The sequence below is a fragment of the Carettochelys insculpta genome, chromosome 8 (assembly GCF_033958435.1).
Source record: "Carettochelys insculpta isolate YL-2023 chromosome 8, ASM3395843v1, whole genome shotgun sequence".
Taxonomy (NCBI): domain Eukaryota; kingdom Metazoa; phylum Chordata; order Testudines; family Carettochelyidae; genus Carettochelys; species Carettochelys insculpta.
The window spans coordinates 55365167-55384041 of NC_134144.1; the positions used below are offsets into that span (position 1 = coordinate 55365167).

At 40.8% G+C, this 18875-nt stretch overlaps 1 protein-coding gene across 1 annotated transcript in view; it reads left to right on the forward strand.

Moving 5' to 3' along the window:
* LRP1B (LDL receptor related protein 1B) overlaps positions 1-18875 on the forward strand; it is a 1349009-nt gene that overhangs the window by 1118751 nt on the left and 211383 nt on the right. Inside the window, exons 55-57 of the mRNA XM_075000767.1 lie at positions 3071-3258; positions 9382-9565; positions 15116-15201. Of these exons, the coding sequence (XP_074856868.1) occupies positions 3071-3258; positions 9382-9565; positions 15116-15201 (458 nt within the window). The remainder of the gene's footprint in view (positions 1-3070; positions 3259-9381; positions 9566-15115; positions 15202-18875) is intronic.

The following is an 18875-nucleotide window of genomic DNA, read 5'->3' on the forward strand; positions in this document are numbered from 1 at the left end:
AACTATAATTTTAATAACAGTGTAGTAGAGTCCTGTCTCACTGATGCTTCATACATCCTGTGAAAAGGGTGCAGCTGTAATTTATCAATCTGGCACAGTCAAAAACTCTGTAATTTACTGTACCAGATGATGAAGCTAGTGACACCAGATAGTTCAGGAGAGTTTGTAGTTTGTTTATATATGTGTTTCCTGCTAATATAGATGGGGGCCAGGTCTATCCTAGGGAAATAAGGTGATTTCAGGTACACAATTCTGGCTACAGCACTTGCATAGCTTGAATATGTCATATTGGAATCAACTTATTTCCCTGGTATAGACCTAGCCTCTATACTCTCCCACTGAACTCCCTTACTTCAACCGATACTGGAGCACAGGCCTTGACTGCTGACCCCAGAGAAGTCAATTTTGTGCATCTTTACCAGCTGAATCAAGACTGAGCCCTAGATATCGAGCTGTGCTGAATATTAATATTTAAACAATAATATAATTACATTTTATTTCAACTACTATGTATAATTGAAGTATTGTAAAATATTGTAAATATTAATCACATACTGTTGAAGAGATTAACTCCTAAGGAGTTCCTCCAAGTTTTACCACCTGTTGTTATGGGTCATCTTGCTGACTCAGCCTAAGTATTTAGTACAAGTCAAAGGGTATGTCTACACAGCAGAAAATGCCCTGCAGTTCCAGATCTCAGAGCTCAGGTCAATTGATTTGGGATTACACGGCTAAAACTAGCAGTGTAGATGTTGGGCCTTGGGCTGGAGTCTAGTTTCTGAAACCTGGTCAATGGAGGAGGATAAGAGAGAATGTCTACACTGCTATTTTTGTCTCAGCAGTACAAGCTCCACATGCCTGAAGTCACTTGACCCAAGCTCTGGTATTCACTGTTATGTGTTTTGTTCTGTTTTCTTTTGTTTTTTGTTTTTGTTTGTTTTTTGCTGTGTAGACATACCCATAGGAAACGTGGGTGCCATGCAGCATGCATGATGGAGGCCCTGAGAAAGTTCCAGATAATCTATAAACCACTTAACTGTGATATGTAGCCTATCACTTAAAGCAGCCTCTGTATTAGGTGACTGAAGGATAGATAATATAACACATTTTTAAAAAGAGCTCCAGTGGTGACCCTGGCAGTTACAGGCAGGTAAGCTTAACTTCAGTAACTATAGTAAAGAACAAAATTATCAGACACGATATGTGAGAAGGAGTCAGTGTGGCTTTTGTAAAGGGAAATCATGCCTTACCAATCTGTTATAAATTCTGTGAGGGGGTCAACAAGAATGCGGACAAGGGTGATCCAGCTGTGTGTGTATAGTATACTTGCAATTTCAGAAAGCCTTTGACAATGTCTCACACTAAATGCCCTTAAGTTAAGAATCATGGGTTAAGAAGGAATTCCTGTCATATATTATTAACTGGTTAAAAGGTAGGAAAAAGGATAGGAGTAATCAGTGAGTTTTCACAGTGGAAAGAGGTACGTATCAGAGTGCCACACCAATCTATTCCAGGACCAGTGCTGTTCAACATATTCATAGATGATCTGGAAATGGTGAGGATGAAAAATTTGCAAGGGATATAATTTATTGTGCTTTAAATCTAAAGCTGACTTCAAAGAGTAACAAAGAGGTTTCACTAACCTACATGTCTGGGTAAAAAAAAGGACAGATGTAATTCTTTGTTGACAAGTGCAAAGTCATTGCCTTTGGAAAAAATAATCCCAATTATACCTATAGAATGATGGGTCTAAGTTACTGTTATCACTGAAGAAAGAGATCTTGAAGTCATTGTAGGAAGTTCAGTGAAAAAAATCTGTTCAGTGTGCACCAATAGTAAGAAATATTAAGGAATGTCAGGCAAATATCATAATGCTGCTTATAAAGCCATAGTACACCCACACCTTGAATACTGTGAGTTGTTTTGGTCACCCCATCTCTAAAAGGTAGTATTAGAATTAGAAAAGATGCAGAGAAGAACAAGCAAAAACAATTAGGTGTAAGCAACAGCTTCCAAGTGAGAAAAAAATAAAAAAATCTGAGAGTGTTCATCTTAGAAAGGAAGTGATTAAGCAGGATAATACAAAAGTCTATAAAATCGTGAATGAAGTGGGGAATGTGAATAAAGCAGTGTAATTTACTCCTTCACATAACAGAAGAACCTGGGGACACCCAATGAAGTTAATAATCTGCTGAATTAATGAAAAGATAAGGAAGAACTTCTTCACACAATGCACAGTCAACTTACCACCAGAGGATGTTGTGGAGGCCAAAACTATAAGTTAAAAAAAAAAAAAAGATAAATGAATAGAGGATAATCGTGATGGCCACAGAGACAGCCCCATGCTCTGGGTGCCCCTAAACCTGTGACTGCCAAAATATGAGACTAGAGTTTGTGAACATTCTTATGTTTTTTAGCTGAGCATTTAATATGTTTAGAGGCATATGATATGGATGCTAGTGAGAAACTGTCTTAGTTGTATACCTTGAATCAAAGTTATTTTTCCTATTTTCATAGCTTTTATGTTACACCATTAAATCTTCGCATGTCTGGTTGTTCCTGAACCATCTTGTTTTCCAGTTATATCATCCAAATTAGGCTTTAGATAGTCAGTTATTTGGGAATGCTCTGTCAGAAAATTTCACAAGTTCTCTATTATTACCAAAAATAAAATAAAATAACCCTTCAATGTTAGATAGTGCTACAAAACTTTAACACTTTTCCCACTGTCTTCCCTGGAAAATTACATCAAATTATATATTTGTAATATATATGGGGTAGTTTATTATTACTTCATCTGAAAATGTGGACTATATCTTCATCTGAAGAAGTGGGTCTTGCGAAAGCTAATAAACTTGTTAGTTTCTAAAGTGATACAGGACTGATTGTTATTTTTGTGGTCATTTTAGCAATTTATGAGATCAGCTACATATAGGAGAGTATCTTGTCCTCATAGATTGGAGTTGGTCCACGGAAAAAAAATCTATCAAGGCATGGTTGCACTATGGGAAAAGTATGAGAACTGCTGACATGCTTTTTATTTGTTTTTATTTTATTTTAATTTTTCCAGAACAGTCATGCAACAGTTCTTTTTTCATTTGCAAAAATGGCAAGTGCATTCACCAGAAAGATGTCTGTGACAATAAAGAGGATTGTGATGATGGATCTGATGAGAGAAACTGCCACATCAATGAATGCTTGAGTAAGAAAGTCAGTGGCTGTACTCAAGATTGTCAGGATCTTCCTGTTGGGTACAAGGTTGGTAGTCCTGGTGTGTAAAAGAGTTCAATATGAGTTCTTAATCCTTAACTATCATTTAATACCACATAACTGTGTAGTTAAACTTCAGAATCCAATACTAGCTTTTAAACAAGTAACATCATCTAAGTCATAACTTATGCAAATCAATATGCTATAGATACAAATGGCCATCAGTTGTATAAAAACTAGGAGCATTAATTCAATTTACAACTAAAAAACATACGTGAAATAATTTCATTATTCATTTCTATATATTTGTAAAAAAATACTTGAAAGATGAACCTATAATAAAAAAGTCCAAAGATACAGCACTTAAGAAAACCCAAAGAAAAGTGTAAAAACACCACAAATTATATGAGTTGATTATAAAATAATGCATCCAAAATAATTAATACCAATAATAAACTTTTCCAAAGTTGTTTGAATTAACAACTAATAATAGTGACTCAAATCCTTGACAAAGAAATATTAAACAATGTACAGTTAATCAACACATTTCCAGAATGTGCTCTCCATTTATGTATTTGCAACTTTGGTTACAAATTTTGCTCAGTAATAAAATGAACAAGGTACTGGAGCAATTGATGACATACTTAATTGTGTGTTGTTATACTTCCAAGTCTAGGACCCATTGGCTGAATATAGTTTTGGTTCAAATTTCGAGAAACCCCTATATGCCTTATATGCAGAAGGCTATATGACCGAGAATCTGAGGTATACTCTTATGGAAGATTAAGGATGATCATACAGCTCATTGATGAGATCTACAGTAGTATAGAATATGTCCTGTGGCTCACAGGCTCTTGCTTTTGCAGCATTAAGAGCTGCCCCTGTGTATTCTATTCTTTGGGTTAATAATAGTGACTTTTTGGTTCTGAGACCCAAGGTGGTGAAAAGTTACAGGAACAAGTGAAAGACATTTTTTCACCTGTTGCAATGATCTTCCTCTTGGGAGCCAACTGTTATACAGATCAAATTTTCACTGAACTTGAAGGGACTTTGAGAGGTCATTGAGCCCAGTCTTCTTGGCAGGCCCAAGCACCTTCCCTGATATATTTTTTTAATCTATTTGCCCCGGTTCCCTAAATGGCCCCCTCAAGGATTGAACTCTTCCTTGTCTCTTCCTTTGTTACACGTAGAAACAGGCCAGGTCATAATGGACAACATAACACCAATATTATTTGTGTGTTGACAGGAACTACTTGTTGCAGCCGAATAGAATAGATTCTTTATTTGAGCAATGCAATACTGCAGCTGTCACCTTAAAATACCCACCCTAATTCTTGAGTACCCTTTAATCTCAAAAGTACTTGGGGCCATGCATCAACTCTATAAGAGGGCATTTAGTGTCAGTGTCACCACATCTTTGCCCCATTCAAGGTCACATTATTGCCCACCAAACACACTACTGTTTCTGGATTTCTAGATGGCCTCTGTGAAGTGTCCCATATTGCAGTTACTCAGTTAGAGTGAACTGTCAGGAATGGAGCAATCTCCAAAACTTGTGGACATCCCAATACTTAGATTTAACCACCCAACAAAAACAAAGCAAAACAAACCAGCTTTTGTGTTATAGAATCATAGGGCAGCAAGAGAACTCAGGAGGTCATCAAGTCCATCCCCTTGCCCACAGCAGGACCAAACCTAACTAAATTATGCCAGTCAGGACTCCATCTAGGGATGGAGATTCCACCACCTCTCTAGATAAGGCATTCCAGGACTTCAGCACCCTTCTAGTGAGATAGTTTTCCCTAATATCCAACCTATACCTCCCACACTGTAACTTGAGACCATTGCTCCTTGTTCAGACTTTTGTCACTACTGAGAACAGCCTCTCTCCATCCTTTTTAGAATCCAGGAAGTTGAAGGCTGATATCAAATTGCCCCTCACTCTTCTCTTCTGAAAACTAAATAAGCCCAAATCTCTCAGTCTCTCTGCGTAGGTCATGTGCTCCAGACCCTTAGTCTTTTTGGTTGCCCTCCGCTGGACCTTCCAGTGCATGCAAATCCTTTCTGTCTTAGGGGGCCCAGAATTGGATGCAATACTCCAGATATGGCTTCACTAAAGCTGAATAAACATACTATTAACTTACTGGTTACCCGGAAGCCAACAACACAGTTCCCTTAAAGCAATCTAGCCGTAGGCCTCCACCCAATGGCCAAGTCAAAATATGAGGAAGATTGCTGAAAATCTTATTCATTATATCAGAAAGTTCTAGCAGTGAAAGGATTGGACACATTACCTTCTTGGTAAATGAATATTTCAGATCTTACCTAAATACACACTTACAGTCAATCCTTGTTAACTGAGCTAAAATTTATTAAAAAAAAGAAGAGAGTGAGCAGAGACAGTATTGGTGAAAAGATGAGTATATATGCAAACATGAGTTTTTAGTAGTAATGGTGAGCTCTGTAGTTGCAAAGACATTTTTCGTAATTGGTCCATAAGTTATAGTCCAATATTCATTTTCAGGGTGTACAGCTTTGGGCTGGATATGTTAGCCTTGTTGCTTATGAAGCATCAAGCATATCTGAGAAAAAAAAGATCAGGACCTTAGACATTCTTACACAGTTCCAGATCTTCATTGGCAGCTTGGAGTACTTACATGAACAACAAACAATTAATGGAGATTTTGAAATAGATCTATTTCCTAAGCATCACCGGTAATTAGCTATACAGAGTAACATAAGTCAGTTGCTCGTTTTCTACCACACTGAGGTGATTTGCTATACACTTCAAAGAGAGAATGAGTACAATCATATTACAAGGTTTACAGATCATTTAAATGCTAATATTTTGCTTTTCCTTTGATCTCTGAATCCATGGCTATAGTGAGAGACACAAACTCTGTTTATAAAATCAACATCAAACAAGATATAAATATACACACACAATTAGTTCATCACCAATTCTCTAACAGTACAGGTACGCACTTCAAAGTTCCAGCTTATCTACCGGTGAATGGCTCTACTCACTATTTACCTATTTTTCCAATCTCTAAATGTTGGTTCAGGGCTATTTGTCCTGTAAGCTGATTAATCCTTTTTGGACATACATTACACTTTTGTATAAAATTCATTGCAATTATATAACAGTAGTAGCAACAATAATTTTGCATGGTCATGCTCTAATCATATAATATCACAGCCTCATTCATGTGTTTTCACAAGTCTGTGACCCCTCCTCCTTCCGTCCTTGAATCTAAACATTGTCTTTTCTGGGTTAATGGATCCTCCCATGTTAATTGGGGCTGGTCCACCTTATGAGGTGTTCTGTATGTACATGGTGACCCTTAGGCAGCAACCAAAGATTTATACCAAAGATCATTTCTGACTTTCATTTGAATCAGATGATTACTCTTCCAGTTTTCTCTCCCAAACCATACTTCAAGCAGGGGGCAACCAAGCTGCCCACACTTAATTATTTAGGGCTCTTTCATTTTACTTGGATAGGACAAAATTGTGCTGGAGCTTCACTAGACTGTGTGGAGTCTGCAGGTAAGATTAATGATGCAACAGTATTAACTCAGAAACTGTCTAAATAGCTATCTAATTCTTCCATACAAGTAATCATCCACATCTCCAGGGCTCAGAGAGCTTCTGCAGTTTCCTTAAAAAACTGCCAAATTTCTGAAATTTGAAGGGCAGCTACATGGAGACTAGTCCGCATCTTTTCAGTACGCTATTTCCTAGGCAAGACATCAAGATCGGATGCTTGCTTTGACACTGATGACCTAAAGTCACTATTTAGGCACTGAACATGAGCCTCTTTTCGATGCTGTCCGTCCTTGCAAGTCACCAGAAATGAAATGCATGGGAACAGTCCATCGAAGAAGAAAGTATAAGTACTTATTCTATGGTAACTGTTTCTTCAAGATGTAGTGTTCACATGCATTCTATGACCCTCCATACTCCCCTGCTGCTACTGAGTCCTGACGTTCTACTCAGGGCCATCCCTACTGATGAAAAAAACACAGCCACATGGAGCACCACAAAATTTGGTGCACGAAATTGCCCCAACTTGCATGATGTCCTATGCAGCTGGGCTCTGGGAGCTCCCCGGCTCATCCCTCCATCCCTCACCAGTCCCACAGGCTCTGTGCTGGCTTGGCAGCCCCCAGACCCATGCTACAGCTTCCTTCCTCCAGGTGGTGGCAAGGGGCACAAGTGTGGGCTGGAGGATTCAGGAGGAGCAGGGGGTGGCTGTGCAGCCAGCCACCAGAGAGAAGTAGCACTTTCCACTTCAAGTGCTGCTCCTTTCCTGCTGGTGGCATACCCACCTCCTGCTCTTCCTCTGTTATCCTGCTGGTACGTGCACTGCTCACCTCCACGCATGCCTCCTGACTGCTCTCCTAAGCTCGTCTCACCACCATGTTCCAGAGCTGGCAATTCTCCCATCCCAGACTCCCCTACAACACTGCTTCTGCACCCTCAGCCCCTCTGCAGAGTGGCCTGTGGGGGAAAGAGTGCCAGTGCTGGGCTGCAAATGGCACCAGCATTGGTAAGGGTAGCCCTGGCTATATTGGAGAAGGAACTGAAGGACCATTAGATGCATTTCATCCTTGATCTTTATGGAGGGGTGAGGAAATGGAGAACACAAAAAGACTTCTAGTGTGCAGTCTAAGCCCATAAATGGGTGGGGGCAAATGCCCCAGAGTGTGGAATCCAAAGGGTCCTGGGGCTCCCGCTGACAGTACTGCAGCAACAGTAGCAGCTGGAGATCCAGGCCCATCAAATCCATGGCAGAGTCCAGTGCAACATACTGCAGAGCCCCAAGTGGCATGCTGTGGATGTTGTTAGGAGTGTATGGAAAGATCTGACTGGCACTGAGGATAGGTTGACTTGGCCCTGCCCCTTCCACCCTAGGCCCTACCCCTTTCAGGCACAGAGAGCTGCCCCCTCATACTTTGCCCAGGGCCCTATGAGTCAGTCAGCATGTATGGTACAGCCACAACACAGACACTGCTGGGCACAAGAATCCAAGCTCCAACACCTCTTTAATAACCACAGTTACTAAGGTAAGTAACCACACCTTTTAGACCTTTATACTCAAGTGTTCTTAATTCTAAATGTAATTTTTGTCACAGTCAACATATGTGTGTAGAGCTGCGTCTACACGTGCACGCTACTTCGAAGTAGCGGCAGTAACTTCGAAATAGCGCCCGTCACGTCTACACGTGTTGGGCGCTATTTCGAAGTTGAAATCGACGTTAGGCGGCGAGACGTCGAAGTCGCTAACCCCATGAGGGGATGGGAATAGCGCCCTACTTCGACGTTCAACATCGAAGTAGGGACGTGTAGACGATCCGCGTCCCGCAACATCGAAATAGCGGGGTCCTCCATGGCGGCCATCAGCTGGGGGGTTGAGAGATACTCTCTCTCCAGCCCTTGCGGGGCTCTGTGGTCACCGTGGGCAGCAGCCCTTAGCCCAGGGCTTCTGGCTGCTGCTGCTGCAGCTGGGGGTCCGTGCTGCACATACAGGGTCTGCAACTAGTTGTTGGCTCTGTGGATCTTGCACTGTTTAATGAAAGTGTGTCTGGGAGGGGCCCTTTAAGGGAGCGACTTGCTGTTGAGTCCGCCCCGTGACCCTGTCTGCAGCTGTGCCTGGCTCCCTTATTTCGATGTGTGCTACTTTGGCGTGTAGACGTTCCCTCGCTGTGCCTATTTCGATGTTGGGCTGAGCAACGTCGAAGTTGAACATCGACGTTGCCAGCCCTGGAGGACGTGTAGACGTTATTCATCGAAATAGTCTATTTCGATGTCGCAACATCGAAATAAGCTATTTCGAAGTTGGGTGCACGTGTAGACGTAGCCTACGTGAGCAGAAAGGAAGGATTTTTTTTTTTAATTTAACACAAGGCAAATTTTGCTAGATTCACTCCAGTAGGGAAATTGTCTAAACATCTCTAATGTGCTAGTTGACAAATTCCTGTAATTTAGAAAGCTACCTGAAGTTAAAATAGTAGGTCAAAAAAGATTATTTTAAAGTTGTGTCATTGTTGAAAGGTTGGTGTTGCCAGACTACTCTGTCTTCGATTTCTAATATTCTTAGTCAATTTATGCCAAACAGAAAGACACCAACAATAATAAAAAATAAGTGTTCTTGTATTTCTTTCCCAGTGCAAATGCTGGCCTGGATTTCTGCTCAAGGATGATGGCAAAACATGTGTAGACATTGATGAATGTTCATCTAGCTTTCCCTGTAGCCAGCAATGCATCAATACATATGGAACTTACAAATGCTTGTGTGCAGATGGGTATGAAACACAACCTGATAACCTCAATATCTGTAAATCTCTCTCAGGTATCACATTTTATTTATGTACAAATATATCCACAATTATTTGTGAAAAGCCTTAACTCTGAAATCTGTGATGTTTCAGCCTTTGTATTCAGTGGAAAGGTTGTTCAAAACATTCTTTTCAGTCAGAAACAGAAATCTGGATTCTGTGCAGGGTCTTCAGATGTGAGAATAAATTCTACTTTTATTGTGTTCACACACAGGCGTCTGTGTGGATAATTACAGTGTTTTATGATACTGTGAATTATTAAGTGTACATGAAGCACTGGGAAATTTCAGAAGCAGAAAAGGGGAAAAAAACTTATATTGCCTGCTGCTCAGTCACATAGTAATAGTAAAAAATTTAGTGTGCAATATTAAAAAAGCCTGCTGCTGCATTATTTTATGTATTGCTTATTTATGTTCATTTTTAGAATAGCTTCCTGACAGTTTAGCATGCAATCACCCAGTGCATTAAGTCTGCATAAAAAGTTAAGAGGAAAAGTGAGGATAAAAGAAAATTATATGGTATTTCCGATCTTTGCATAAAAATGCCCAATTCACTGTTTCAATTGTTAAAAAAAAGAAAATCTACCAGTATCATATTAATCTCCTGCCATAGTGCAAAATGGATTAGCTTATTTGAAATGGATACTTTTTTAATGTTTACACACTCCCACACTTTCACACACATAAACTTTGAATAACTCACTTTGTCTGTGTCCTATATGTGTTCCTTCCTGTCTTATTGAAACCATCAGGATTGTATGGAGTCTGCTACCTGATGGGAAGAGATTAAGGAGGGAGAATTAGAAATATGAGACTCTACCAATTACAACACATCTCCCATACGCAAACAGAACAGACACTTTTCCTCCTCTGCTAGACCCCCTGTTCTTCGTCTGCCTGACCTGGTTTTTCCAACACTCAGCTGCTTTCTGCCTCAGTGTCTGGAAGTCCTGACTCCCTGAATCTCTAAGTCTACGTCCACACTGACTTGTCCTCATTGCAGGATGTCAATGGGAATGCTCCTCCAGCTGACATTCCTTAATCCTTATGGTCAGCATTAACCCTGGAATGCATCATTTTGAGCATACATGAAATGGCTCCCCTGAAGATCAAAGCTAAGTGTTCGATCTTACACAGCCAGTGTAGACCTAGCGACTCTCATCCCTGCTGCTTTCAGTGATCAGGGGAGAGGAAGCTGAAGAATCAGAGCAGAGAGATATCTGATTTTGTTGTCTTTCATCTGTTATGTTAGAGGGCACTGATACACTCATAGTATACAGAGCAGTCAGATGAGAGCATGGAGAGGAGTCCAGAAAAGGAAGGGAAAGGTTCTGAGCTATATTATGGAGCTGAAATGTATAAACGTTACAAAGCATTAATAACAAAGTTCTCAAACTAAGCTTAGCAGCTGTTCATGTTGAAGCAAAGTTGACTGTGGTAAAAGTCATTCCCAAGCTGAGAGAGAGCTTTCCCAGCTGTTCTTATGTCTGACCATGAAAGCCTGTCTCCAAACACACTAAAATGACCTGTTCTGAAGGTGACATCTCTGATCATGAAAAAACTGGAGAATATCCTATATTCAATTTGAAATGTATGCAGGATGTATGAAGTGTTAGCTAACACAGCAGAAATGGATGTGTGCTGTACAATACGTCATTTTAGCACAGTGTATATACACTCTATATCAAATGTAAGATTATATTTATCATTCTTGTAATTATTCTGTATTTATCTTCCAGCTTATCCTCAAACTCTTTCATTGACAGAAAATGAGATTTTACTGAAAAATATGCCAAGGATATTTGAAATTATTTGATAAAATTGGATAGCCCGGAGAAAATGGTTGTAGAAATCTGGGGAAACTATGAGAAAAAGAAAACTGATTGAAGTCTGGTAGTAATTAATTTAGTTTTGTCAGTGACATGGGGATTTTTTTTTTAAATATACTCACATTATGAAAATCTCTGTAAACTGCAAATGATATACCACCAGCAAATTGTCTTTCGTTTGCAACAGCAGCATACAATATATTCCATAGTGATAAAACAGAGTTAAAAGTATAGACTGAATGTTTATCTATATCTATATACAGCATTATCTGTAGTATAAAATTATATTAAAACACACACACAGAATTTGAAAATTACTTGCACACCTTTAAGTAAGTGTGCACCTATGCATTCCATTGTAGATCTTTGTGCTCCCAGTTTGCTCAAGTCTCAGGCTGTGCCTACACTAAGAAATAAATTTGAATTTTTTAATATCAATTTTGTAATTCTAGAATTTACAAGGTCAAATTTGACCATGCTCACGTCCCCACATGTGCATCACAAAGTCCACTTATTGCTGCCAAACTCAATTGGCAAACATTGACTTTGCAGTAGTGCATTGTGGGAACCTATCCCACAGTTCCCTCATCCCCATAGCATTCTGGGTATCTTCTCTGGTCTTTGAGATCATCTTCCCACATTGCATTTTACACATTTCCCTCGCATGGTAAGCAAACATCCATTTTCCCCATTGGAAGGAAGGAAAAGTAGTGCGTCCACAGAGATGTCAAAAAAGTTTACAGAATGTCTTTGTTCTGTAGCTGTATTTGCAACTGGCCATTCACTGAGTGTCCCTCCCCCCATGATTGCATCCGATTCCTGAAAATAATACAGGGACCCTGACTGTATTGTCAAAGTTAGACGAAAGAGGATAGAAAAGTGAAGGAAAAAGATGTTTGATTTCCCTCTTCATTACACAGACATTGTCAACATGCATGATGGCAGTGAAATCTCCCTGAATAGCTTGAAGAAAGAGAAAATAGAAAAGTTTTTCGAAAAACAGAGTTGATGAGGGGTGAGACTTTGGCCTTCTGGTGCACTATAAGGCTTCTGTGCAACAGTTGTGTTCTCAGCTGGCCATCCACTGAGTGTCCCCTCTCCCATCATTGTATCTGATCCCTGAAAATAATATAGGGACTCCAAAAAGCTTGAAGAAAGAGAAGATAGAAAAGCTTTAAATAAAAAGAGAGTTGCTGAGGGGAGTGTCTTTGGCCTTCTGGTGCACTATAAGGCTTCTGTGCAATGTCTATGTTCTCAGCCAGCCATACACTGAGTGCCCCTGCTCCCATCATTGTATCTGATCCCTGAAAATAATACAAAGTCCCACACTGTATTCTCAAAGTTAGAAGAAAAAGGGCAGAAAAGTGTAGGATAAAAGATTTTTGACTTTCCCCTTCCCTACACAGATATTGCCAGCATGGCTGATGGCAGTGAAATATCACACACTGAACTTATAACGGAAACAGGAATCTCAAACTAGCCCCCACCCACATGTTTCTGAGGGAGTCAACGCAGGAAAACATATAGAAAATGTTAGCAAAAAAGATTGTATAATGGAAATATCCAGCCAGCAGGTGTCCGCAATGGACAGCAAGCTCCCAAAAATATTTTTGGCAGAGTGTTGGGGGTGCTTTGGCCTGTGGCTGCAGAGCCGCTTGGAATTTTGAAGAAGCTAACGTAGTCCTCCCGACTATTTTAGCCACCAGAGTAGACTTCCCCCTAGTGGCAGAAAGCCCTCAAATATCTTAGTGCCAGGGGGAGATTTACCCCCGTGGCAGAAAGCCCCCAAGTATCTTAGTGGCCAGGGAAGACTTTCGTTTGGTGGCTGCAAGTCCCAGTAGTACCATGCTAGGGGCATGGAGGAGTTCAGTGGCAGGGGATAGTTGAAGTGGTGCTCCCTGACTTTCTTAGCTGCCGGAGGAGACTTCCCCCTGACATCAGCAAGCCCCCAAAAATCTGTAGCCACCTGGGTAGACTTCCTCTAAGTGGCAACAAGTCCCCAAGTATCTCAGCCACAGGGGGAGACTTCCCCTGGTGGCTGCGAGCCCCAGTGGTCCCATTCTAGGGGCATGGGAATGTTCGGGGGGGCAGTTGAAGTGGCCTCTCTCGACTATCTTAGCCCCTGTGGGAAACTTCCCCCTAGTGCCTGCAAGCTCCCAAATATCTTTCCCTCCCTTGGAGCCCTAAACCCTCACAAGCTGACGTGGTGCTGCCTGGCAGCATGGTCAGCACTGAATGGCAGGCACATCCTGTTATTGAGTCAGGGGCTACCCACGTGACTTGGCTGAGCACGGGAAAGACCCCAACTGTGTGGTGCCTGTGAGAGTTGGAGGGGGGTTCACATACAAATGTAAACCACTGAGAAGTTTCTCGGTGTCTTATGCAAGCACAACCCCCACAACACCACAACATGGTGCGGCGGGTCAGCGTCTGGCACCAGGCAGCGCAGAAAAAAAATAACAAGTGTAGATACAGAACTAGGAACTCCCTGCAGAGGATGTTTGTAATAGGTGGATGTGCTCACAGCACTAATAGCAAAGAAGGAAAGACATTTCTCAGTCTCTCATACAAACATGGGCCCACAGCCACAGGCTTGCTGCTCCTGCTTTGAAATTCACGGTCTTCCTGTTATCAAATTCTGGCACATCTGGAGAGCAGCAGCCAGAGCGGAGCACTGACAGGCATTGTGGGTTACATACGGGATACCTCTGGAGGCTAATAAATTTGATTTTAAGATGTGCTACTTCCACACTGGCCTTTATTCAAACTTCTGAATTTGAGCTTGACGCTATACCCATCAGGTAAAGTTGATATTTTAATCTTGATATTAGTGCTGCCAAAATCAAGCTAATGGTATGTAAAGTGAAGACAGTCACATGGTAATATCAAGCTAGCTGCCTTAATTTATCTCATAGTGTAGATGCAGCCTAAGTCTTTTTCCAGCAGTATTAGAAAGGGCATTAGCCCTTACACTCCTCATGCTGTCAGGTGAAGACATGAAAAGAATATGTCTGTCACCTTACTATCAGTTTCTTTTAACTACCTGTGGTCAGTCTAAGGATTACAGAGTGGTTTTATAAGGATCACCTCATGAAGGAGGTGACACATTCTGTATCTGTACCAAGTCACAATTTAAATACATCAAGGTAAATAATGTGAAATATCCTTTACATTCTGTTTGGATGTCAAGTTATCAGAGTTTTAATCTGGCTTCTGCATAGACAAATTTAAATTATACTAAAAGAAACTAAGACTATGTCTACATCATGTGCACTATTTCAGCATACAGTGGTATTCCAAAATAGCTGCCTGCATCTAAATAACATGCGTGTTGTAAAAAAAACTGTTTTCAAGATAGCAGATGCACTATTCCAGCATCCCTGTACACCTCAGCGCAGGAGGAGTACAGGAATGCCTCAAAATGGTGCTTTATTTTGGCATATGGTGCCATTTTGACAGTGCCACATGCCACAATAGCCTATTTTGAAATCTTCTCATAATTAACTATGCAATTATGTGTACACATAGCCTAAATGAATACTTAGTATATTTTTGTGTTGAATCTTTGATATTACTTGAAACAATAGAAGGCTTTAACTATTTCCTTCATCCACAACATTGTAGGATTTTAACATTTTATTCTTCATACCAGCTATATTTCAGGATTATATTCCTGAATATCTGCAACGTTAATTATAAAAACTTAATGTAGTATTTTCTTTCTTCTGGGGTTTAGTTGAAGAGCCTTTCTTAATTCTGGCTGATCATCATGAAATAAGAAAAATTAGCACTGATGGATCAAACTACACTTCGTTGAAACAGGTATAATTGCAGTAACATTGTCTAAGTTTCACTTAAATACTTTTACTAATATTTAAAATATGCAGCTGAAGGAAAGGTAATCCTACAACTGCTTCATAGTATATGTTACAGAATGATGCGGAAACATCAAGTATAAAGTGATTGTTACATTTATTTTTCTTGAAATGATTACTCTGAGTTTTTTATTTGTGTTGCTGTCCAGGCAGTTGATTTGGAGTTACTCTTTAGTAAAAAATTATTAGGAACATCATATTACTTAACATATGATCCTGTGCCTTAGCAAAAAAATTGCACTTTTTGTGTTCTTTCAACTTTCTAAAGAGATGACTACTTTTTTGAGTGTTTGCTTGCTGGCTTAAGGCTTGAGATCCATGCACAAGGCCAAATTAAACCTAAATTGCCCTGTGTTGTTTACAACATCCATAGAGCATAAACAGATCCTGCCACATATTCACTGCAATAGCACAGCAATATTTAATTTGAACAACTAGAAGGCAACAGGTCAAACAGCCTGTGTCAGGAGATGGTGAAGTTTTGTAATTTCTGCATGAAGAATTTAACAGCTCCTAAGAGTTTAGAATGACTTAACAGATGTAGCAAAGTGGTCTGTTCAGCCTGGATCGCAAGTAGTGCCTCAACACAAACATTTGAAGATCATTGTGATATGAGTTCCTACACTGGATCTCTCCCAATTTACCAGAACAGAAAATGTGCTCGGTTCTATTCAAGAATGGATAACAGTGACAGGAGCATCTCAGTCCTGTTCCCTGGGACAAGGCACAGCTGTATGGATCCACAGTTGTCAAACTTAGGCAACAGCATTGCAGAATGATTCTCATTTCTCCATACTGGCAGAGGAAACCATGTTGTTTAAATCTGTGCAGATTGTCCACCTGAGAACACTGATTCCTGCCACTAGTCAAAGACTTGATCTCTTTTAATGTCATGCAGGTAGTGTGCCCAAATCCTTAGGTGCTGTGCTTAATGCTGGTTCCTCAGTGGTTAAATAAAAGGGAGTCACACTAATTAGTGGCAGTCCAAAATGTCCTGCGTACTAACAGAAAATCACCAATGAGTTGTACACCTTAATCATTGTTTTTGTTTGCTTGGTTTTTGTTTTTGTTTTTATGAACTCTGAGTGCATCTGCTCAGGGAAGGTGACAAGATTATCAGAGGCTTCAGGACCTCCTGCCCCTCCCTAGCTGGGGCCCCTGCTCCAGCTGTTGCCACTATTGCCAGTCTGGCAAAACAAGGCGGGAAGGAATGAAGTTGTCTCTCTTTGTTCAGGAGCATGGGGCATACCAGCTCATAGAACTTAGTCAGAAGGGATCATCCTGATCATCTAGTCCAATCTGCTGCACCTTGCAGCCCACAGAACATCACCCACTTCTGAAGTGGAGCCCTAACCTCTGGCTGAGTTATTGAAGTCCTCAGATAATGGTTTAAAGACTTCAAGTTACAGAGAATTCACAATTCCACAGGTGAACCACATGCCACGCTGCAGAGAAAGGCAATGCCAGACCAGAGTCTCTGCCAGTTTAAACCAGGGAAAAATCCATTCCACACCCTAGGTATAGTGATCAGTTACACCCAGAGTATGTAAGCAAGACTCACGCGACAGATACCTGGGAAAGATTTATCTGCAGAAATTCAGAACCCCATCTAGTATCCCAGTTCCAGCAATTGGGGATTTTTGCTACTGGCAGTTACTGAGGGGCCACATGCCATTGTAGTCAGCCTTATCATGCCATCCCCTCCATAAACTTACCAAATTCAGACTTGAGTTTTGCCCCAGCTGCTCTCTTGGAAGGTTCTTCAAGGATGTCACTTTTCTGATTTAGAATTTTGCCTAATTTTGAGGATAAACTTGTTGGTGGCAAGTTTATTGCCATTTGCTCGTGTGTCCACACAGACTCTTAATTTAAATAATTTCTCTCCCTCACTGGCTTTTACCCCTCTGATGTATTTAGAGAGGGCAAACATATCTTCCCTTAGGCTTCTTTTAGATAGGCTAAAAAAGCCAGGTTTTTTGAGTCTTCCTTCATAAGGTAGGTTTTCATTCTTTTGGATCATCCTAATATACCTTTTCCTCATCTGTTCCAGTTTTATTTTTTCTTAAACAGGGGAGACCAGAATTAGAGAGTATTCCAGATAAGGTTTCACCAGTGCTTTGTATAATGATACTAGCACTTCCCGATCGCTGCTGGAAATAGCTTTGTATGACCCCTGCATTAGGTTTTTTTATGATCACATCTCACTGATGGCTCATAGTCATCCTCCAATCAAACAATACACCCAGGTCTTTCTCCTCCTTTGTTGCTTCCAACTGATAAGTCCTAGCTTATGTCAGAAAGTCCTGCTGTTAGTCCCTAAATGTACTTTTGCACTCTTAAATTTGATTTCATTTCTGGATTTCCAGTTTATGAGGCTACTGATAAGCATGTACTCACTTAGAAGGTAGTTCCAGCCTGCCTGCAAAGTCTCTTGCACATGTGTGCTGAACTTCTTGTCAGTGCCAGAAGAGTCTGAGACCAGCGAATAATTCTGTCAGCTCCCTGGACCAGGGACATAAAGTGACAGGTGCAGCCTTGTTGTCGTTTTCCTGTTGTGGCCACCCACCCGGAGCTTGTCCTGGGCAGGAGATGCTTACAACCCAGGGATCACTGGAATACTGAGCCAGGGTTGGCTCCTGGACTACAGGCATCGGCAGAAATACTGACCCTTAGAAAGGAGCAGTCATATATGGGACGTGAATCTCTGAAGTAGGGGGCACAGCAAAAATAGTTTTGGAACCCATGCCTTAAAAATTAGTCTCCATGACCTCTGCAAGGAGAATGTTGGAGTCACATGCCCTGGTAACATATCCTCTATAAATCATATTCTACAAGGACAAGGTGCAGCTCAAGCCACACCCCAAGTTTCTTTCCAAAGCAGTGCCTCAGATTTCCAACTCACCCAGTCAATATACTTACCAACCTTTTCTCCCCAAAGTCACGTTTAATAAAAACTCCATACTTCAAATGTATACTGAGCCCTGGCTTTTTATGATTCAGCTTCCTGTGTCCTATGCAGAATTAAGAAGAGGTCATCCTATGACATCACAATGACTCTCCAAATGGAAATGCATTGTTCTAGGTTATGCTGCCAACAGCTAGGGCAAATTCGGCCTCCACCGCATTTTTGGGAAACACACCCATTATGGACATCTGAATAGCAGTGATGTGATCCTCTGTGCACACATTTGCTAGACACTGCAATTACTTCTGAATCTAGAGAAGATATGACTGATAGGGAAAGAAGTCCTACAGTCCCTCTTGAGATGAGAGTCCTCACTCCTCCTCTATCAAAAACATTTGGGAGTCATCTTCAATGTGCTAGATATATGCAGTCACTCAGGGAGAAAAACACATGCTCATTTACCTTTCCTGACTGTTGTTCTTCAAAATATGTTGCATATGTTCATTACATGACCCAACCTTCTTCCCCCAAAGACCATAATCCATTATCTAAATATGCATTCAAAGGAACTGAAGGATGGATAGGCCTAGTCCACCAATTATAGCCTTAGCTTGGACTGTGCAAAAAGATGCATGTATGTCTGTCTGCCCCTATTGATAATACTAAGGAAGTATCTCCACCATTGGTGCATCAGACGAATACACACACTAGTACAC